The sequence below is a fragment of the Ceratotherium simum genome, chromosome 15 (assembly GCF_057802395.1).
Source record: "Ceratotherium simum simum isolate JZ-2026a chromosome 15, ASM5780239v1, whole genome shotgun sequence".
NCBI classification, from domain to species: Eukaryota; Metazoa; Chordata; class Mammalia; order Perissodactyla; family Rhinocerotidae; genus Ceratotherium; species Ceratotherium simum.
The window spans coordinates 42,466,768-42,490,418 of NC_141914.1; the positions used below are offsets into that span (position 1 = coordinate 42,466,768).

The 23,651-nt window shown below is 39.9% G+C and overlaps 1 protein-coding gene across 2 annotated transcripts in view; it reads right to left on the reverse strand.

Annotated features, from left to right (window-relative positions):
- Window positions 1–1,825: 1,825 nt before the first annotated feature.
- Window positions 1,826–23,651, reverse strand: part of USP13 (ubiquitin specific peptidase 13) — a 111,143-nt gene continuing 89,317 nt past the window's right edge. For both annotated transcript variants that reach the window (XM_004424691.3, XM_087439976.1), the window contains 4 exons: window positions 22,114–22,280; window positions 20,089–20,242; window positions 8,487–8,571; window positions 1,826–6,727 (listed from right to left, as the gene is read on the reverse strand). In XM_004424691.3, the coding sequence (XP_004424748.1) occupies window positions 6,634–6,727; window positions 8,487–8,571; window positions 20,089–20,242; window positions 22,114–22,280 (500 nt within the window). In that variant the 3' untranslated portion in view covers window positions 1,826–6,633. The remainder of the gene's footprint in view (window positions 6,728–8,486; window positions 8,572–20,088; window positions 20,243–22,113; window positions 22,281–23,651) is intronic.

Here is a 23,651-nt window from a genome sequence, read left to right on the forward strand (position 1 = left end):
CACGGGGCCGGCCCTAAAAAAATTTTTTTAGACTGAAACAAAGGGTCAAAACCTCCATAGCGTCAAATGCTATATTGGTTAAAATGGTGACGTAAAATAAAATAGCACAGTACAAATATCCTGTGTCAGGGGCTGGCCTGGTGGCATAGTGGTTAAGTTCGCATGCCCCGCTTCAGCAGCCCAGGGGTTCGTGGGTTCAGATCCCAGGCGCGGACCTACACACCACTCATCAAGCCGTGCTGTGGCAACGTCCCACATACAAAACAGAAGAAGATTGGCACAGATGTTAGCTCAGGGACAATCTTCCTCACCAAAAAAAATATATATATATATACATCTCCTGTGTCCACCAGGCTGTCAAATGCTTTACATAACTCATATGTTATTTGCCCACTGCACAGATGAGAAGACTGAGTCTCAGGATATTGAGTGCTTACCAAAGTCACACAGCTAGTCTGTGTTGGGAACAGGATTTGAACTCAAGGCTACACACCTCTGCTCTTGCCATTATACCACTCTGCCTCTGTACCACACTGAAAGACTTTTCCTACTAGATTTTTAAATAATTGGCTGCATGAAGATGAGAATAACTCCCTGTTTTCCTATTAAATTTCCCCACTACGACTGAAGTTTGTCACTGACTACAGTTGACAAGCAGGGCCACAGGTCACATAGCACATACACACACTGGGAGACTCTCCCACTGGGTACAACGGGATACAGCAAGTCAATGTGAGCAGCAGCTGACTTGCAAACATTGTGCTAAAAACTTCACAATTCTCTGAGTCATAAATAATCCTTCATCCCAATCATTTCCTTCTCCTCTTATCCCCCTCACCAAAACATATGGCACAACACTGATGTCAGTCAATTTACTTGGATTTTTAAAAATATATAGGTTCATTCTTTTAAAAATTTTAAGCATTGAATGGACATATTTTAAGTAGTACTTAGCACACCCTATATGGTTGGCAAAATAATGTCCCCCCAAAGATGTCCACATCCTAATCCCCCAAATCTGTAAACGCGTTACCTTACATGGCAAAAGGACCACTGCAGATGTGATTAAGTTAAGGATCCTGACACAGAAAGATTATACTGGAATGTCTAGGTGGGCCCAATGTAATCATAAGGGTACATATAAGAGGGAGGCAGGAGAGCCAGTCAGAGGAGATATGACCAGGGAAGCAGGCACTGGAGCAATGCCAATGTTGTTCGGAGGCCATGAGCCAAGGAACGCAAAGAGCTTCTAGAAGCTGGAAAAGGCAAAGAATGGATTCTCTCCTACAGCTTCCTTGCTGACATCTCGATATTAGTCCCGTAAGACCCATTTTCAGATTTCTGACGTAATAAACGTATGTTGTGAGCCACTAAGTTTGTGGTAATTTGTTATAGCAGCAGTAAGAAACTCATACACCCTACAAATATGGTGTTATAGAAATGCCAAAATCCCTCAATACAATCAGTGTTGATTCTGCTTATACCTGTGTTAAGGAGGTCACCAGCAAACTGAGAACCAGGGAACCACAGAAAAGTCTCGATTGACTCCAATATTCGACTTGACATCCGGTAGAGAAAGTCTACAAGACATCAGACTCCTTCTTGCTTCGGCGCCTCCCTCCTTCACAGAGGTAACATCTCACCATTGATGTTCTGCTATTGATGGGGACTAGGCAGCCTTGTGCCCACACAAAGAAACCCTAAAAAACGTAAAATGAGTCACTGTCTCAAGTTACCTGTTCCACTGACGGATGAGAACCTGCAAGGGGCAGAATCAGTTTACTTGGCATTTTGTTTTGCAAAAAAAAAGAGCCATAAAGGGACCTCAGATTGTGAGAATAGCTTTTAATTTTAAAACAATTGAAGCAATAAATCATCCATCTCTCTTCTCATCACAGGCAAATATTCTCCCAAAACATTTGAGATATTTTAAACAACAACTGACTAGTGCAAAACAAAATAAATACAAACTCTTTCAGGAGCCAGCATCACCACCGGCCGGGCAGGTGGGCGCGGGGAGGAGCACTGATGCGTCGACAGCGGCAGGATTCGCACAGTGTTTCAACACACCCAGCTCTGATCAGACTAAACAATGCCTGGGGAGGGGAACCCACAAGAGAATGTTGCCTAGAGTGAAACGAATATGCCCAACACCCTCATGTGGCTAACACCCTTGACACCTGGAAGATGCTTGAAAAATCATTGTAACCTTAGCAACTTTTAGGCAAAGCTGAAGGAATGGGGCTTGGGGCTCATTTGCTTTTGTTTCTCAATTGGGGTCTGATACATATTGGTTTTTATATAGAAGAATCTGATGCTTTCTGGAAGGCATGCAGTGCCTCACAGGGCTTCCAACTCTAATGAAATATTTGTGTTGCTTCTATCTGGATGCGTCACGAGAATTATCTCCCACACGTACAGTATTTCACTGCCTACCCCATGCCGTCTAGTCTAGTCTAGAGCAGCACCATCCAACAGAAGTACAATGCAAGCCACATGTCTGATTTTAAATTTTTTGGTAGCAACATTAAAAAAAGATAAAAAGGAACCGGTGAAATTTTAATAATATCTTAATATATTTAAAATATGGTCATTTTGGCATGTAATCAATATCAAATATTGATGAAATATTTTACATTCCTTTTTTTTTGGTACCAAGCCTTCAAAATCTGCTATTTTATATATACACACAATCTCAGTTTGGACAAGCCAAATTTCAAGAGGTCATTAGCCACATGTATTGAATAGCGCAAGTCTAGAGAATCTTAATGTAAGCTCTTTCAGGATGATTTACTGGGTAGGGAATCTCTGTTGCACTGTGCAGTTGATCTTATACACCAGCTTAAAAGTGTAGAACCTTGTTCTGTAACCTAGGAATTTTGAACTAAGGTGAAGGATAGAATCACATATTACGTACTCCTATCCCTTGGTCCTGCCCGTGTCACCTGCCAGCTCCCCAGGGATGGCCAGTACAGATGGATGTGACTTAGCAACAGCGATGCCTACAAGATGAAAAGACATCCTTTCTGGGATAGACAACTTTCTCAAGACTTATTTGGGGATCATAGCTATAACTGAATTAGAATAAGACAATATTCTATAAATGTTACAGATTTAGCTGAAGGTAGTTTTGAGGTTTTTCAGAAAGTGTTTAAAATGGATGTCATTTTTGAGGGGGATGGTAACAAAGTACTGCATGGACCGGGAAGTGGAGAGTTTCAAAAGTGGGGAAATGAATGGGATAATTATCAAAGAAAGTAGCAATAGAAGCCAGGGTGGGGACACTAAAAACGAGGCAGGTTCTAAACTGGGGTGTGTGAACCATAACAAACCAAAAACATAACATCTAATCTCTATGCAATCCCTCACATCTCCATGTCTGACCCCAGCAGTAACCATAGGAAAATAAAAATAGAATTGTATGTTAGGGCAGGAAAGGACTTCTGAGCTTATCAGGTCTAACACACTCATTTTAACGAAAAACACCCAGAGTGGTAAAGTGAATCGGCCCATCACACGCAGAGGTGGAGTCGGGCTACAAACCCAGGTGCTCTCACTATGAATTGCAGGTAGGGGTCCATCCAGTTCGAGGAAATAAATGATGGTGGGAGTGACAGGCTCATGCTACTCGCACCAGACTTCTTGAATCTCAAAGTGAGCTCGGGGGAATGGCAGGCACATTCTCTTGTAGGTGGGAGAAAACAACCAAGTCAATTCCAAATATTGAAGCAATGTTGATGCAAAATAGCATGAAAACAGGATTCTTCCAATCGTTCTGTGTGCATACTTTTCCTCCCCTTTAAAAAAAGATTCCCGATCTGAACCAAACTGGAGTTCTGATTAGTTACATGGGCATTTAGGCCAAATGACAAAATAAAAACTTTGATACGTTACATTTTTCAAAGACACATTCATTGGGATTTTACACAAATGGATATCAAAAGATATTTACAGGAAAAAAGTGCTCTCTTTCACACGTACATCCACACACAGTGAGAATTTCACAATTATACCACCACGCCTCACACAGAGGACTCCTAACAGGCTGATAATCAGTTTACAAAATCCACACATTATTCCAGTTTTCCGTAACAAATAGTCTCATCTACACACAGGTGTAAAATTAAGCAGTATGTTCCAGACTTTTAATTCCAGGGAAACCTGCCTTGTATATATTAAGGTATACACATAAATACATTTTTAAGTAAGAAAGAAATCCATTATTTGCTCCAGTTTTTCCCAATTCTTAATCTGAAATAAAGAATAAGCACATATACAAAACTTTGCCTTGTAGAAATAGCCCTTCGTTTTGTGAGGCAGAAAAAAAAGGGCAGCCATATTATACTTTCTTACAATATGATTAGGCATCAAAAAGGCTAAATTTCTTTTTCTACTTAATGAAATTAAATAATATATAGCCTATAATCTTATATACTGATTTTACATCATTAATTTTGCAAAGTTTATCATAAAATTTTTTTGTTCAAAATACACATGCTATCGCTGTCCACATTTCAATCCAAATCCCCAGTCACCCTCCCACCCCCAAAAAGGCCTTCGCTTTATAATAGCATTGAAAAGAAGTCATTTTTGATGTGTGTTTGGAGTCATTATTCTATGGTACTCAGCCCTAAAGAGACTGGATTTTGTAAGGCTGCTCAGCGTGGGGACTGCGACAGGAGTCAGGGACTCATGTAACAGAGTGGGGCTGCTTTAGGCTATGGAGTCAATGTTAAAAGGTGACACAAGCAGGCATAGTTTAGTAGAGAATTACTGCACCATGAGCTCCCTCCTTCTGCCAATCTCACTTGTTCCCAACTTGAAGAAAACATCAGATGAGAGAAGGGAGGGAGCATACTCTACTAAGACCCACATGGCACACCACCTGCTACTCCTCAAGGTTCATCCTATCAAATCTCCCCAGATCCTCAAAGCACAGTTGGAAAGAGAGGGCAAGCGTCATCACACCATTGTGCAGATGAGAAAAGTGAGGCACAAGGAGGATGAGGGACTTGCTCAGCTAGGGGCAGCACCCTGGTGTCCAGGCCACAGGCCTCGGGCTCCGTGTCCATCACTGACATGGCGTAAATGATCTCCTGTGAGACGATCCCATTATAACCAGAATCCTGATTGTTTAAAACTCACCATGTCATTATCCACCATCTGCGCTGTATTTCACCCAACTGGTTCTACTTTATTTTCCTACAATTTCTAGAGAGAGCCTTTCTACCAATCAAATGCACATTTAGCAGACAGCAATAAAGTTTTCATTTGACTGAATAATCTGAAATAGAAATTCCAGAGACCCTGGAATTTGGCACAGGGCAGTAGGAAAATTATATAGCATTATCATTCCATTTTTTCCTCACATTTGAAACTCTGATCTAACCTCAGGTTACAACGAAAATACTGAAATACTGAAATGTAAATGATGGTCTTTCATAATGTCATATAAAGTTTCTTTGCATCTGAAACCCTTCAAGTACCCAAGATCATGCTGTGGTCGCAGCAGATAAGCAGTGAAGGCAAGTCAGGAGGTGATTAGCCAAGAAAGGGCAGAGTTGGGACTCTGGCCCCAAAAAACGTAGACATGGAGGCAGGCAAAGAGCTTAGAGACGAGAAAATTACAGACAAATTTGGGGCACTTAACATGACTCCAGGGAGTTGTCATGTGTTACGGTAAGAAGAGATCAGCTATTTTAACTAAAAATACACACTATACCTTAGCGGGAAGGGCTGCTGAGAAACAGAACTCGTCTACCTTTGGCAAAGTACGGTATTGTGCTCCTGTGGGCATCTGGCTTTACACCATCAAATGTCACAAACCCAAATGAATTCTTGACAGCACTTAAAGGGACAACTCAGCCCTTTTTACGCCTGAAAATCTAAGCGGGGAACTAATTTTTTAAACTGTTCCTGAGTTATAGTTTCTTTCAACTATTTACTTGCTTTGTCTAGCTATGCTTAATCTCAACTGTTTTAACCTTTAAAAACCAACCTGTCACAGATTTTCTAGTTGACTATAAAGGTCTCACACTCTTGGTCTCATTCTCACACACATTCACACAATTGTAGTATGTATTTCGATATGATTAAATTAAAAATATCTTTCATTGCAGATGCTGTAATCTACTATACATAGATAGGTCAGAAATTATTGTGTGTAATGAAAAAATTATGTCACAAATAAAGCCCAGCTCAGTTACTGATTTTCGATATGAAACAAAAGTGGGCTTTTCGTTTATTGTGGGTGAGGCCACACGACTGGCCCCATTACTCGGTTTCTCTGGAGGCCACTACCACTGACCCCCAAAGCAAAATAGAGGGCTGGTGGCACATTCTCATTTTTGATGTGCCAGTGGCAGATCCCCCACCAGCAATATGAATACTTTTTTTAAAAAATCATCCTCTCCTTGAACATTTATAAAAAGAAAAACTATCTACAGTAGTGTATCATCACTAATAGAAATTTCTTCCCAGTTCTATTTCAGATGTCAAATGATGTTCTTTAAATAAACTATAAATACCCCATGTATTCCTTCATGTCTGGCTGTTCCAACTTTTTTCTTTTTCTTTTTTTTGGCAAATTAAAAAGGCGCATGGCTTCTTCTCGCCAATTTGTCTGTCTGAGGTTTAGCTTGGTATCCTGCGATAAAAGTACATGTAGCCCAGGTCTTTAGGGGGCCTTTCAGAGGCACAAACTTTGTGATCATTGTAGATCACCCATCTGAAAACAAAAGACAAAAGCATTTAATGGATTTAAGTCAGTTCCAGGAAACTCTGCAGAGAAAAGTTATTGCACTATACTTAAAATAATCAAGATGTTTTAAGATAACCAACCTCAAGTTTGTGGTCTAAAAAACAAAATGCTGGTGGGAAATTGCTTTTTATTCTTGAGCTTAGTCAAAAAGTAACAACTAAGGAGCCTCCAATCATTTTAAATCCTCTGATCTCATAATTCTGTTTGTAGAAATCCATAGATAGCCTCAGAAATGGAGTCCAAAAGTTATGTACAACAGTGTTTATTTCAACCTTAGGTATAAAACTAGCTAAAAATCAGAAGTAAATAGCCATGCAGTGAACTATTATACAACTATTAAAATATCTTCAAAGAATATGTGGTAAAGTGGGAAAATAATCACAATATAATACAAAGTGGGAAAAAATATGTTAACAAAATTGTGTAATACTTTATTATTACTTTATTATTAAATAATATTTATTATTATAAAGTATTGCATACATACTTTAAGGTTTTAGAAAAGTTGTAAATACACATGTATATTTATACGTAGTGTGTGTGTATATAGACATATACACTCTCTCCCAATGAAAACAATAAAGCAAAGAGAAATATACCAAAATACAGACAATGGTTATCTCTAGGTTTCCAGATGACATATTCTTTGCCTGTTTTTGTATTCTACAAATTATTTTTACAATAAATTTTATCGCTTTTTAAATTTTAATGATGCTATTTTTTCTCAAGAAAAGTATTTTTAAAAGAGCTATCATGCTTGGTAATAAAAAGAATTCACTATAAATCAAGTCCCTGTGCTCAACTATTTTATTAATCAAGTTGAAAAGACAAGACTAAAAGACACACCAAAAAGGAACGCAACTGAGTTCTGGGTGGGAACTGGTCACTGCTGCAGTGGGAGACATGGGGTGAGAGGTCAATGTCCTAGCAGGAGAGGCCAAGGTTACGTGTTTCTCCAGCGTCCATGTGCCTGAGCACTGACTCAAGCAGGAGTGCTGACCCACAGGCCGCTCAGAAGGGAGCTCACGGAAGGGAAACCAGTGGGGCCCATGGAGATCCAGCCTGGGGAGAAGGTTCTGAAGAGAACAGCAGCCTTACATCCCATAACTATCTCATTCCCTGTTCACTACACATCTAACAATCCTACTTAGAAAGCCAAGAAACCTATCTCAAGGCTGCAATAAGGCAAAACACTGGACATTCAGGGTTGTCACATAAAACACAGGATACCCCATCTTCGAATATCAGGTAAGCAACAAATAATTTTTTAGTATAAGTATGTCTCATGTAATATTTGAGACAATATTTACAAAAAATTTATTCATTGCTGATCTAAAGTTCAAATTTAATAGGGTATCCTAGTTTTCTCTTTTTTTTTCTTTTTGCTTTGTTCGCTGAATCTGGCAATCCTATGGAGGTTCCAATTATGATATACATTCTGCTGCAGGATGCATCTTCATTTGGGGGAGTCACCTTGGTATGACGATTGCGAGTGGCTTTGAATACTAGCTCTGACACAGCTACTTATGAGCTAAGGTCAAGCTACTCAGCCTCCCTGAGCTTCAGTGTCAGGATGTATAAAATGGCTGTAAGGGTAGATCCCTACAAGACCATTGTGAGAATCAAATGAGATAACATGAAACACCTAGTAGAGGCACCTAGTGCCTGTCACATAGCAGGTGCTCAATAACACACAGGTATCATTTACCTTCTAAAAAAGACTCACCTTCCTTCCTTTTTGATATGGCAAACATAATGGCCACTCATTGTAGATGTTCCCATGTGACTGATGAATGCAAATAGTTCATACACTATGAAGGAGGAAACAACTCAGTTACAAGACAATATTTCAAGAAATCAACAGCAATTCTGATCAGAATTTAAAGCCAACGAGAGTGTAATCCAGCCACTGTTTAGATTGGAAGACAAAAAGTTTATTTACCTTGTTATGCTGAGAACACACACCACCCAAAGTGACACCAAATTCAACCTGCAAATTCATAACAAAGCAGGACATAAACTATCAAAGTACAGCTGACATTAAGTTCACCTCTGGAAGGGGCTTAAGAATCCCACAGCCCAGTCTGGTGGCAAGTTCATGTCTAAAAGGGTAGTCTTGGCTCTATCACTTCCAAGCAGCATGAGGCTGGAGAAGTTGTTTCATCTCTAGGAGCCCATTTCTTCATAGAGATGAAAAAATCCACCCACTTCACAAGGTTGTATGAAGTTTACATGACCAATTCAGACTAAAATATCATACAAATGTCAGGATTATGAGGAAGACAGCAGATAGCTGTTATCATCTATAGCAAAAGATAATGCTTTAGAATATGCTTCTTGTGATTTCTGACTTGCTCATAATTATAAACTATATGGGACCAAAATTCAGGCTTCATGTTTTCTAAACAAGTAGCTATATAGCCTCTTAGAGCATTAGACTGATGTTTATTCTCTAACTAGTACCTCCTACCATCTAGCACAGTATTCTGTACCAAATCCACGTTGAATGAATTTCAGCTCATGCTCCCCTGGCCAAACCTAGACCTACACAACACTGTGGACTAGTACCGGTCCACTCCACAAACTGTTACAGACTACAACAAAATAGGTACAGAAATTGAGTGAGCATTTATAAACTTTGAGAATAATATTCATGTCTGTTGAATCTAATAAGAAAAAAAAATGGGCTTGCATAATCATTTTTGTACTACTCAATTTTTATTGCATTTTCCCAAGTATTGGTTCTGGACAGACCCTTTTCCCTTACCTCTCCCTCTCCTATTCTCTCTCTTTCTCTTACTGTTCACTCATGCTCAATCACTTACTCAGCTGTGAATCCCCAGTCCTCATTTTACTCACTCTTCAGCACATCACAGACTGCTGATCACCTCCTCCTTCCTCAAATATTTGCACCCAAGACACGACCCTTTCTTGGTTGTCCAGCTGCCTCATCGGTTCCTCCTCATCTCCCTGACCTTTAAACGTTGATGACCTGGAGCTCGGATCTCAGACTTTTCTTTTCTCTATCCTGACTCTCTCTCTGGATGACCTCATCCAGTCTCATGGCATTAAATGGAATTATTTTCTTAATTTCTGGAATGTTCATTGCTAATGTATGGAAACACAATTGAATTTCATATATTGATCTTATGTCCTACAACCTTGCTGAACCCATTTGTTAGTTCTAATAGATTTTTTAGTGGATTCTTTAGGATTTTTTGTATATAAGAGCACATCATCTGCAAATAAAGATAGTTTTACTTCTTCCTTGCTAATCTGGGTGCCTTTTCTTTCTTTCTCTTGCCTAATCGCCTTGGCTAGAACCTCCTCTTACAATGTTAAATAGAAGTGGCAAGAGTGGACATCCCTGTCTTGTTTCTGATCTTAGGGGAAAAGCATTTAGTCTTTCACCATAAGTATGACGTGAGCTGTGGGTTTTTTGTAAATGCTCTTTATGAGGTTGAGGAAATTCCTTTTCATTCCTAATTTGTTGAGCATTCTCTCCTCAGCCTTATCTATCTTTGTCAATGGCAATTCCATTCTTCCAGTAACTCAGGACAAAATCTTGACTTCTCTCTCACACTCTTTACACACACCCAATCTGTCAGCAAATGCTGTCAACATTTCCTTCAAAATATATCCAGAACCCAACCACTCTTACCACCTCCACTAGTAACCCCTGATCCAAGTTACTATCACCTCTTGTCTGAATTTTTACGGTCGCCTCCCAACTGGACTCCCCGCTTCCTTCCTTGCCCCCTACCGACTACACTCAGGATGGCTGTCAGAGTAGTCTTTTTTTTTTTTATATATATATATATATTTTTTTTTTTGTGAGGAAGATCAGCCCTGAGCTAACATCCACACCAATCCTCTTCTTTTTGCTGAGGAAGACCGCCACTAAGCTAACATCTATTGCCAATCCTCCTCCTTTTTTTCCCCTTTTTCTCCCCAAAGCCCCGGTAGATAGCTGCATGTGGTAGTTGCACATCCTTCTAGTTGCTGTATGTGGGACGCAGCCTCAGCATGGCCAGACAAGCGGTGCGCCAGTGGACGCCCGGGATCAGAACCCGGGCCGCCAGCAGCGGAGCACACGCACCTAACCGCCAAGCCAGGGGGCCAGCCCCTGTCAGAGTAGTCTTTAATGGAAGTCAAATTGTGGTTATTACTGTCAAAAACCCTCCCAGTGACGTCCTATAACTCAGAGTGAAAATCTTACTCTTACAGTGGCCTATGAGGTCCCCCCACCTCCTCCCACTCACCCCCTCATTCCACTCCAGCTACTCCAGCCTCCTGGCTGCTCCTCAAACACACCCAGCATGCTCTGGCCTTCAAGCCTCTACACTTATTGTTGCCTCTACCTGAAACTCTTCTTTCAGATGTCACATGACTCATCCCTCACTTCATCAAAGTCTCAGATCAAATGTCACCTCAGAGAGGCCTTCCTGAACCACCTTATAAAAGAGCAACCCTCCCTTCCACCCAACCCTCACCCCAACCTTGCTTTACCGTCGTCCTTCTAGCACTAAGTAACACCTGCCATGTCACATACTTACTTGTGCATTCATCGTCTATCTCCTTTTACCTCAGGCTAGAATATAGCTCCATAAGGACAAGAAGTTTGTCTGTCATGTTTACTGAAATATTCCAGGCAGAGAGAACGATGCCTAGCATGCAGTAGGCACTTAATAAGTATTTGTTGAATGTATAAATAAGTGAATTAAGGAATGAGTCCCTTCACTCCATTTCCTCACTTGTTTTTATATCACCTTATATTGTATATATTTTTATAAACCACCTACCAAGGTATAAATTGTGGTATAAATTATGGAAATAATGATTTAAAAAAGAAATGAATCAGAGCAAATTACCTTTCCCATCATAACTAAGTTTTTGTTGCTAACTGTCACATCAAGTCACAACGAAAAAGAAATTCCAGGTTTGAAACAAGAAACCAGGCAAAAACAATTGTGAATGACAATCATTTTGCCTGGCACTTATTTTCTGAAATAGTGATCCAGGGACCCCGCCTTTGTCTGCCCTCCCCACTGCCCCCCAACGCTAAGAACCCACCCAACCCCAGTGAGCAAGAGAGGATGTGGGTTGAGACCTTTTCACGTTTCTAGACCCTGGTTGGTTTTTAAAGCTCTTTTGGAATAATTCTATATCAAATTCCAAACCTTCAATTTGACAGATACAGTGCTGGTCTCCCAAACTGTGGCTGCCCTCTTAGAATTTTTGTGAAATAAAGAGAAGATACAATACCCCAACCAAGGCTTTTTTCCCCTCAAAGAACTGTCCTCCAAAACAATAACTTAAATAACTGAACAGGGTATTTAATGAGCACTGCCCATCATAAGCCTGGGTCATATCAATGAAACATTGCTTAGACACCAACACAGCCAATGGGACAAAACAAATAGACACAGAGAAAAGGACAAATCCATACACTCCAATGTACCCAAACACATCATTAAGCCCCAAATGCACTTCCCCTCTTTGGTTAACAACAATTCACATGTATATGCAGAATCATAAAAATAAACTAAAGAAACAAAGATTAGCATAAATCCTAGTCCTATAATTAAAATTAACCATGTTTATCAATATAAGCAACCACCCCATGCATTATTCAAGACCTCCTGCTAGGAACCAAGAGCCAAAGAGAGAGTCTCTCTCAACATACTCGCAAAAACTTAACAGTTAAGAAATCTCAATTAATGTTTGTTTCCAAAGAGAAAGTCAAGGTGAACAAACCAGACAGGGACACTACTGCTGATTCTTATTCAAATTCCAAGAGGTCAGAAAACAGTATCATTGCGCACACTTCCCCAAAAATGTACAGACCCCTTTTCACGTAGAGAGAAAAGATAGTTTGAGGCAAGGTAAATCATTTTAAAAATGTTGACTTTCAACATAGGAACTTTCAAAGTACCTGGAAGAGCTGAACAAAACTGCCTAAACCACTCTGTCCAACATCTGGTGAACAGTGTCCCTCTAAGTAGCCAGAATTAAACAGCAACTGAAACTAGCATCCTTCCTCCCCACTTCCCTCTCCCAACAAAACCTGTCCTTTTATGAACTTAGGAAAATGTTCTCAACCTTTCTCATATGAAGAATTTTTTAACATCAAAATTTTACCACCCCACCCCCACCCAACATAGTAGCAATTGTACTCTGATTTTACTCTTTGAGAAAGCACTGTCAGAAAAAGTATATGAAACTTGGAAAGTAGAAGAGGTAGGTAGCATGCCCTTTCATGTCATATGGAGGAATGGCCGCCCAAGGGTTTTCTAGGGTAGGGACTGGCAAACTACGAAGACCCATAGGCCCAATCCAGCCCACAGCCTATTTTTGTACTGCCAAGTAAAAGGGGGAGAAGGAGGAGAAAAATATGAGATGACATGTATACGACCCACAAAGCCTGAAACATTTACTATCTGGCCCTTTAAAGAAAAGGTTTGTTGGCCCCTGGTCGAGGGAAATGAACTTAGTTCATCTTATTGCTTACTACTGATTGAAGGCCCCAGACTTAGTGAAGTTACTTGTTAATTTGTAGATTTTTGTCCAGTAAAACTATGAAAAATTTCTGTCCAGTGGAACCTATAACCTCAAGGATTTATGATCTTGATAGACATTAACTAATTTTGTATCTAACTCAGCAATAAAATTATCTTTAAATATCCTAGCTTCTCAGATGCTTTTGAACCAACCGATTCCCTCATTAATTAATGAGCTAAAGAAAATCTGCGATATATGTTCAGTTTACATTTACCTGAGAGTTGTGATTTTTACCTTTTTGAAAATTATAGTTCAACACATAAGGACCAAAAGCAACTCTGGATTCAGGAGTGCAGTTAAATTAATCTATATTTTATAAACCATTACAGCATCCACATATATTTGAAAAGCAGTAGTATCTCGTAAGGGCATGGCACATTATTTAGTCCATCTACAGGGAGTGCTCAGAATACAGAAACACCAAAAGACTCCTTCAAATAACCATCGAGACCCCATAGATTCTGCAGACTTCTGGTGAGAAACCCAGACTGGGTTTTCCAATTGAATCTTCCTAACTTGAATAATTTGTTTCACTACTCATCTCTTAATTCCCTCTATACAACAGGGGGGAAAATACCATCCCCAATTTACTAACATTTGACTGACAAACACCTTATATCTGCAAATAATCTCTACCCCCAACAGCTTGATTTCCCTCATCCCTGCTCTGAGAAAAGACAGGGGGAAGGAGGAGCTTTTGGCAAACTTCTGAATTCCCAAAAAGAGAAAAAGGAGGATTTGGGTAAATCAATAACAGTTTAAGGCAGGTGACAACATAGACAGACTCTTAAAGGTCTGTCTTTTTACAAATTGCCTGCCCAACCCCAGCTAGCTCAAAATTACCAAACGCCCTTGACTTCTCTTTGTTATACTGTCTAAAACTCCAAATAGCAAACACTTCCCTCCAAGCTTAATAGTTCTCAGTCATTCATACTTGAGTGTAAATTAGTTTACTCCACAGAGTAGCTTCCTCTTAACGTCCAATAGCACCACCGAAAAAAACAGAAATTACAAACAGGTGCTGAAGTGGGATGAGCCTTAGAGCCCAGATGTGTTAAGTAAACGTGTGTGGCTTTCAAGTAGACCACTGGCGATTAGCCTTCCTGTGTGGCTGTACCTCCTGCTCTCCAGATCCTATTCTGGCTGCATTCCTCAGGGAGCCCCACCATTATGTAAATGCAGTGTCTCTCTGCTCCCGTTGCCGGAAAATCTCAGCTGCAGCAGCAGATACCTGAACATTAGAGCCATGTGGTTGAAGGAGCCAGAGCAGGTTTTGATAATCACAGCCTAATCACATTTTAATTACATTGGCAATCAGTGAGTTCTTTAAAAAAAAAATTTAAACGCTCATTAAGTGCAACACAGAAACAGAAATGATTTTGCAAATGGCAGAAGCGCAGATAGGTCAACTGAAGGCCTGATTTCCCCCTTCTATAAAAAATTTCTAAAAACTCAACAGAAAGTGAAGTGCTAGCCCTCAAATGTGTAGGACATGACGATAAAGGATAAATATCTTCTGAAAAATAGATTCCCACCTCTGTTCCAATTCAGAAAATCTGAAATAAGACGACTCAAGAAGGGGTAAAGGAGAAAGAGCACAGGCTTCAAAATCAGACAGATCTGAATTCCAAGCTGGTTCCACCACTAGCAAGTCGCTTAACTGGCCCAAGTCATCACTTCCTCATCTGAATACCTAGCTGTAAGGAGGGAAGGAAACGCTGTAGAGAAAGTGCCTGGCACACAGTACGCCTTCAATAAAGGATGGCTACTATTTCATCAAGTGTTAACAGCACCAAGCCTTTTAAGCCAATTAGATAACATTTAAATAAAAGAGTTTCATGCAATGACATTACTTCCTCATTCAAAATGACAGCAATAGAGATTTTTAATTAACGTATTCCCTAAAGGAAGAATCTGGTACAAGTGCTTCCTTAATCCCTGTCTTTGTATACAGTAGTCACTTGTTTCCAGTTCGAACACCTACCTTGTCATTATTTTCAGTGTTAACCTGGTGCAGTGATGTCCCCGTAGCCACTCTCCTCCTTAAGGCAATAGTAACCTAAACTTGCTTTTAAGGTGGTGGTTCTCAAATTTAAGCTGAATTAGAACCACCTGGAGCGCCTGCTAAAACACATGGCTGGGCCCACCCCCAGAGGTCCTAATTCTGCAGGTCTAGGGTGTGCCCCAAGAATGTGCATGTCTAACAAATTCACAGGTGATGCTGATTCTGCTGGTCCAGGACCACACCTGAACCAGTGCTTGAAGGGACCAACCCTTCCCTTCTTAGCTCACAAGCTAGGAAGGAAGATGTATCCACCCTCAGGCTCCACAAGCGGGGCCGTTACTCGGAGAGGAGTGGGCACATGCCGGAGTCTCAGATTCTCAGGACCTTTGCTGAGAACTCTGGGACAAGACTCTTGCTGCTGGATTTTAACCTGGAAAGATACCATTGTAGCAGGCACTGGCAGCCATCTTGTAGCCATTAGGGAGAGCCTTTCTGAGACTGGAACCAACCCAGAGGAAGCAAAGCCAAGGGGCGCATCCAGATAAAAGGGTTTGAGTCCCAGAGTCAAGGGCATGCTTAGAGTCAGGTCTCTCCAGGATTTTCCAGCTTTTATGATACAACACTTTCCTTTTTGCTTAGACAAGTGTGGCTCAGCTCTCCTGCCACTTACAAGAGAATCCTGAAAACCGAGGTTTTTGGTTTCACTTGGTCTGTTGGTCTGTTTGGGCTCTCCATTTTGCTCCTAAACAGTAATTACCTAAACCTTTAAATTATCCCAAGCCAAATGTCTCAACCAATTCACCAACCAAAAAAAAAATGGTAAAAAGCCAAGTCTTGGGAATGTAAACAACCTACCTACACAGAATACACATCTCCTGGGGTTAACCTATGAATTTAATGCAATTCTAATCAAATCCCTGCAGAATGGCCAGCTGCCAAAATTCAGCAGTAACGATTTAGAAAATATAATGGGAAAAATTTTTATTCATAGGTAACATAGAAAATGTAATTCTGAGAGGTAACTAAACCAGAAATGCACAGGATGTTCATAAAGAAAACCATACAGCTTTGCAGGAGCAGGAGAAGCAGGAAATGAATAGGAAAAGGATAACACGTTTCTGGCCAGAAAAACTCAATATTGTAAAGCTACCAGATATTCCCAAACTAATATGCAACATATGAAAGCCTCATACAAATCAATAAAAAACAGCTGAAAACCTCAACAAAAATGGGAAAATGGGCCAAAGGAAACGAGGAAACCATTAACACAAGAAGAAAAACAATGAGGCAATAAACATGAAAAATACGAAGAGTGCTCAGCCCGACAGCACTGTAGGGAGGGATGGGGAAACAGCAGAGCCGCCAGCGCTGCCAGAATATGCAGTGGTGCTGTGTTTCCGGAGGGTAATGTAATAATCTGTGTTAAAATCTCAAAAATATGCAGTTTTGACTCAAAAACGTCACTTCCAGAAACTTACCTGAAAGAAATAATGAAATGAGGGCCTATGAATGTTCATTATAGCATTATTTTTAATAGAGAAGGAAGGGAGGGAGGGAGGAAAGAAAAGAAACTTAAATGTTGAACAAATGTTTACTATGTAAGTGGATAGGGATTAAAAGAGGCATTTGTTGTACTTCTGTGAACTGAATTCATCCCTTAAGAAATTCTTTATTTAAAAATCATTGCTGTCATCTTCTGAATGTGCAAATAACCCCATTATTTGAAACTCTTTCTGTAATCGCCATTTACTTAAATAATAACTAGTTAGCCTAAAATTAGGTATATAAATTATGGTACATCTATACAATGGAACGTTATTAATATATGTTCAACAATCTAGATTTATATATATGTACACCCACAGTTAGGGGAAAAGCAGGTTATAAAATAGCATGTATAGAATAGAATGTTATATTTTTATAAATATAGATATTATATTCATTTTTATAGATTTGCATAGAAAGGTCTAAAGAATATACACAAAACAACAGTGGTTACAAGTGGGTTGTAGAATTGTAATTTTTATTTTCCCCTTTTAATATATCTGTATTTTCTCAAGTTGCTAAAATTTTTATATTTCCTTTTAATTATAAGAAAAATAAACAATGTAAATAACTTTTTTTAAGGGAAAAGAAGTCGCTGACATGAGTTCAGGTGCTGTTGCAGCAAAGTACAAGAAATCATTTTTTTCTTTTCCAGTGATTTATGCAGTGGAACACAAAATAAGACACTGTCAGTTCCTCCATATGGCACTTAGTGGAGGCAGCAAAAAAACTATCCCTGTGACCACTACCTCCTGGCTTTCATTTCATTTTTCCTTCAGTCATTCATTTCTGATCACCTCCAATGGGCCAGGCACAGTGTTAGAAAGGCTACTTTAAGAACATCTGTTCTTCTATAAAATCAGAGGCAAATTGCATTTGGTGAATTAGGGTGGTCTATGCTTTCTTGGTTTTTCATAATTAAAATTTTCACCTACTACTGCCCTTAGATTCTGCATATCCTATACATGATTTCTCATAGTGCATCGCGGCCTCCTTCCCCATCCTCACTCACAAGTGCCCTAAATTTGGTGGTGATGAGGAATAAGGCTGCAGAGTTTGGCCCATAGTGCCTTTAAATTAAAGGGTGCTTGAAAGCATCATCATGGCATCCTATTCAAGGATGCATCTCAAAACCCAGTAGGGCCAGGAATATCTGCAGATCACTCTGAGTACAATCAGCCCAAGGAGATGATGTGGCTGTTCCGTATCATTAATGACCATCTTCGAGAGAGCAGTTGGTCCCTCCAAGCTCCATCAGAAGAAGGGAAACCCTAATGGATCAGACTCTCCCTCCCTCTGCAGCCAAATATCTTGGCAGCTTTACAACGGCCTCATCTCGCTGATTCCTTCTGCAAGAAGGACTCATCCTCCCCAAAGAACAGTCCATTTCAGAAAATCAAGGAAGCAGTCAACCGATGAATACATAACAGGTAATAAATCCCATTCGTGAATTATTGAGTATCTTCTCCGTCACAGCTTTTAATATTTTAGGCAAGCCAGTGATTTCCAAAAAGTAATAAAAGGCCCTTTAGATGAATGTGGAAGATGGGAGAACTACATCTCATCCTTTTCTCACCCAGTCAGGATTAAAACAGCTTCAGTGAAGAAATTCCTATTTTATATAAAAAAAAAGAAGAAAGTTTCCCTCCCACCCTCTCTCTCGAGTTAGATCAATACATACATGTTAGGTCTGGTAAGATCACTAGTGAGTAGAACTACAGCTACATGATTATAGGAATAAATGCTTCTAATGTAAATTTAATCCAATTGTTATTTACTTAGTACTTTCTATGTGCTAAACACCATGAGATTTATAAAAGTAAAATGACTTCTGCCCTCCACAAGCTCCCAGTCAAAAGAGAGACACAGACATTTACATAAACAATTTTATTGCAAGATCAATTTCATACTTCTAATAACAAAAGACCCAACACTACATTATAGTGGCTACGGGCACAGGCTCTGGAGGCAGACTGCCTGGGTTGGAATTCTGGTTCTACCTGTTACTAGCTATGTGACCTTGGCAAGTTACTTAACCTTCTCTACCTCAGTTTCTTCATCTGTAAAATGGGGATAATAATGCTATCTACCTCATAGGGTTATCGTGAGGATTAAATGTGCCATAAATGGAAGTATTGTTAATACTTGTATAATTATTACTAGTGTATGAGGTAAGGAGGGACAAGGATCTGGGAAAGCAGTCCAGACATATGGAATCTGTGGCCAAGTTTTGAATAATGGTAAGGATTTTAGTGTGCAGTGACAGAAGAGAAGGGCATTTCACAATTAACCTGAGCAAAGGCCTGGAAGTTACGAGATGAGGGTCGATGACAGCTGAGCAGGCTGGTGGTCTGGCTACAGGACCAGGAGTCTGAGCTATAGGTATGGGGAGCGCAGGAGAAATAACACTGAGAGACGAGGTAGGCTGGGATCTGACTGGAAGAGGTGTCGAATGCCAGGCTAAAGAGCCTGAACACTATTCCTTAGGCAATGACAGCCCGAGAAGCAGGGAATCATAATGGTGAAGAACATCGATTCTGGGTTTGAATCTTGGCTCCACATCTTAAGAGCTCTGTGACCCTGGGCAAGGTACCTAATCTTTCTGTGCCTCTGTTTTCTCACCTGTAAAACGTGTGTGGTGAGGATTAAGTGAGTGTTTATAAGCAAAGTGCTTAGAACAGTGCCTGACACATAGTAAGTGTTTGCTACAGATATATATATATATCTATGCTTTGTTATATACATATAAACACATATATAAGTGTTTGCTATTAAAAGGCAGAACATTGGCCTACGGCACATCTTCCTGCCATCCTGACAGCCCTTCAGAAAATTATCAGCAGTTGATATGGGTAGTGACAGGGTCAAGGGTACAGGACTGCTTTTCAACTTTTCAAAGAATATCACCATGAAAAAAAGGGCTCTCTCTTGGATAAAAACCTCCGTGATCCACCAAGAAATTTTACCACAAAGGACAAAGTCAAAGCTGGCACTAAACTTAAGTACACACACTACTAGGCAACATGACTCTGAGTCCGTCCAAAACTTTATCAGATCACCGTGGCCCACGCAGTGGCTAAATGTACCATTTATGAGATGGGATTTGTGCTAACTTTTGAATGATGGCAAAGGTTTTAATGTGCAGTGGCAAGAGGGAAGGCCATGAGCCAAATGTATAGCCACGATTACTCAGACAATCCCTAAGGCAAGAACTTACTTCCAGATCCATCCTTGACTCTAGGTCCTTCAGGCTTGGCCTCAGAAATAATGTTTGCATTGGCGTTATTCTCCATCTCGATCACAAAGTCACTGTCTTCCTCAAACTCAGGGTGGCTAAAGATCCAATCCAGTGCTCTTTCCAGGTTATTATTCTAATAAAATAAAACATTTTTACAATGTATGCAGTCCCCAGGCCTCATTATATCCTGACCATTTGAAAGGATGTCAAGTAGATAGGACAGGAGGCCTGAATTAATTAGTCCTAAGTGCCTCCAAGTAAGAAGCTCTGATTCTGCATATGAAATGCACATTAGGTTGGCATTCTGCAAGTCTCCCAACCGAAGTCTCTAACTGGATTCACTGGAAAACAGTTCTGAGCAGCAGCTTAGCATTCCAAAGCCCATCAGTCTTAGCTCAGCGTTTCTGTAGGCTGATGCTGATAATAATGGGGTGCAGAATGCCAGAGAGGATGGCATTTAAGTGCAGCCCTTTTTAAAGCCATTCTAATTGCACACACTACATTCTCTACCAACTGTATTTTCTGCAGGTTACCATGCAAGGTAGAGGGGTGCCAATGTGAGTACTACGCTAGTGCCTCCTCTCCCTAAATCTTGGCAGAATGGTTGAACTGCAGTAGAGTCAAGATTAATGCCTTGATTAATGATGACAACACTTGTTAGTTAAGTTAAATTTTTTTTTTTTGTGAGGAAGATCAGCCCTGAGCTAACATCCTGCTGAATCCTCCTCTTTTTTGCTGAGGAAGGCCGGCTCTGAGCTAACATCTATTGCCAATCCTCCTCCTTTTTTTTTTTCCCCCAAAGCCCCCCAAGGCAGTTGTATGTCATAGTTGCACATCATTCTACTTGCTGTATGTGGGACGCAGCCTCAGCATGGCCGGACAAGCAGTGCGTTGGTGCACACCTGGGGTTCCGAACCCAGGCCGCCAGTAGCGGAGCGCGCGCACTTAACTGCTAAGCCACGGGGCCAGCCCAAGTTAAATTGTTTTAAACTGAACTCCACGCAGTTCAAACCAATTAACCATGAAAATATTTCCATCTTCCCCTGTTTGTGATATCACTGGCAGGTTAAAGAATTTGTTTAGGTGTAGTCAGACTCTCCAATGAAACTGTCAGGCAAATAAAATAAGTGGGGCATAAGCAAGTACCCTGAGTGAAACAAACTGTAGTTGAGACATTTCAAGTATTTTAAAGGGAAACAGATTGTTCCAGCCACATTCCCACGAGCTAGTCAAGAGCCACTGTGACCTCAGCAATGGACCCTAGAGGACAACCAGTCAGGATAGGCAAGAAGGAATCAGTAGCAGACATCCATTCAAAAATGGAGTATGGTGTGGCAAGGAAGGATGGGTTTAAAAGAAAAAAATGCAAGGAAGGATTGGTTTAAAAAAAAAGTACTTTCCCTTAATATTAAATAGATATCTGTACTGCAAGAGGAAGACTTCTATCTACTCTCTAGTTTCACAGTCCTTCTCTCCTGATATCAGGAATTCATGAATACAGGCCGAACTTTCTCTCTCTGCAGAGAGAAAGAGAAGCAGAGAATTCCAAGGAGCCATTCAGTCTTCTCTATGAATACTTCTGAGAGACATTTCTCCAAGGTCTTGGTATCAGAAAAGCATAATTTCTTCTAAAGAATTGCCTTACTGAACACAGAATCTCATGCATCCCTCTTTGTTCTAAGCCCACAAGCAAGCTCCAAGTCAAATCTCTGACCCCTGTTAATAAACATTAGGGTGACACAAAGTTTCTTTCAGTTTGGTCATCTTGCCCAGCTGTATTATCTCCCTAATCTTAAATTCCTTGTATGATTCCCTCAATCATTTATTTTAGCTTTATATATACTATATGCCAATAAATCTCTGTGGGCCATGGCAGGGTATAAGTGAGATAAACATGATTCAACACGATCAAAGGACATTGAAAAGTCTCAATTGCTACTGACAGAAATACAAACCACCTCCAATAAGAGGAGGGTATTCACACACACAGTCTCTCATGCTTACTGTCGCTCGTAGTGCCTGAATAGCCTGATTTCGATGGAATCCCATGGAGGTAATGATAGCTACAATTTCCTCCGGAGGTTGGTTATCCAATCCAGTAGCACCAAAAACAGAGGCTCCAGCAGAAGCTGCTCCTCCATAACCAGGCATGGTCAGTGGTTCGGCAAAATCTGGGGAAAATAATCACACTCAGGCCTTTTTCTTTTCTGGTCTTGAAACAAACAACACTTTAGAGCTAAGAAGGAAAAATAACTACAAAGTTACAATAATCAAGACAGTCTGGTACTGGTATAAGGATAAACATATAGAGCAATGGAATAGAACTGAGTCCAGAAATAAGCTCATATATCTATGGTCAATTAATTTTCCACAAAGGTACCAAGACCATTCAAGGGGGAAAGGACAGTCTTTTCAACAAATGGTGTTGGACAACTGCATATCCACATGCAAAAGAATGAAGTTGGACCCCTACCTCACACCATATACAAAAATTAACTCAGAATGGATCATCTACCTAAATGTAAAAGCTAAAACTACAAAACTCTTAGAAGAAAACATAAGAGTAAATCTTTGTGACCTTAGGTTAGGCAATGGTTTTTTAGACACAATACTAAAAGCGTAAGTGACAAAAGAAAAAAATAGATAAATTGGACTTAATTAAAATTTAAAACTTCTGTGCTTCAAAGGATATCATCAAGAAAGTAAAAAGACAAGTCACAGAATGGGAGAAAATATTTGCAAATCATATATCTGACCAGGTACTTGTATCCAGAATATAAAATGAACTCTTAGAGCTCAACAATAAAAAGACAAATAATCTCATCAAAAATGGGCAAAGGATTTGAATAGATCTTTCTCCAAAGATATAGAAATGGCCAATAAGCAAATAAAAAGATGCTCTACATCATTAATCATTAGGGAAATGCAAATCAAAACTACAATGAGATGCCACTTCATATCCACTTAAATGGCTATAATAAAAACAATAATATCAAGGGTTGGTGAGGATATGGAGAAATTGGAACCCTCAAACATTGCTGGTGGGAATTTAAAACAGCACAGCCACTATTGAAAACAATTTGGTGATTTCTCAAAAAGTTAAACACAGAGTTACTATATGACACAGCAATTCTACTCAAGAGAAATGAAAACAAACGTCCACACAAAAATTTGTACACAAAATGTTTATAACAGCATTATTCATAAGAGCCAAAAAAGGAAACAACCCAAATGTCTATCAGTTGATCAAAGGATAAATAAAATGTAGTATGTCTATACAGTGGAATATTATTTGGTCATAAAAAGGAATGAAGTACTGATATATGCTACAACATAGATGAAGCTTGAAAGCATTATGCTAAATGATAGAAACCAAACACTAAAGATCCCATATTCTATGATTCCATTTATATGAAATGTCCAAAACAGGCAAATTCATAGAGCCAGAAAGTAGATTAATGGTTGCCAGGGGCTGGGGAGAGTGGGAGAATGGGAAGTACAGGATTTCTTTTGGGGGGACAAAAATGTCCTAAAATTAGATA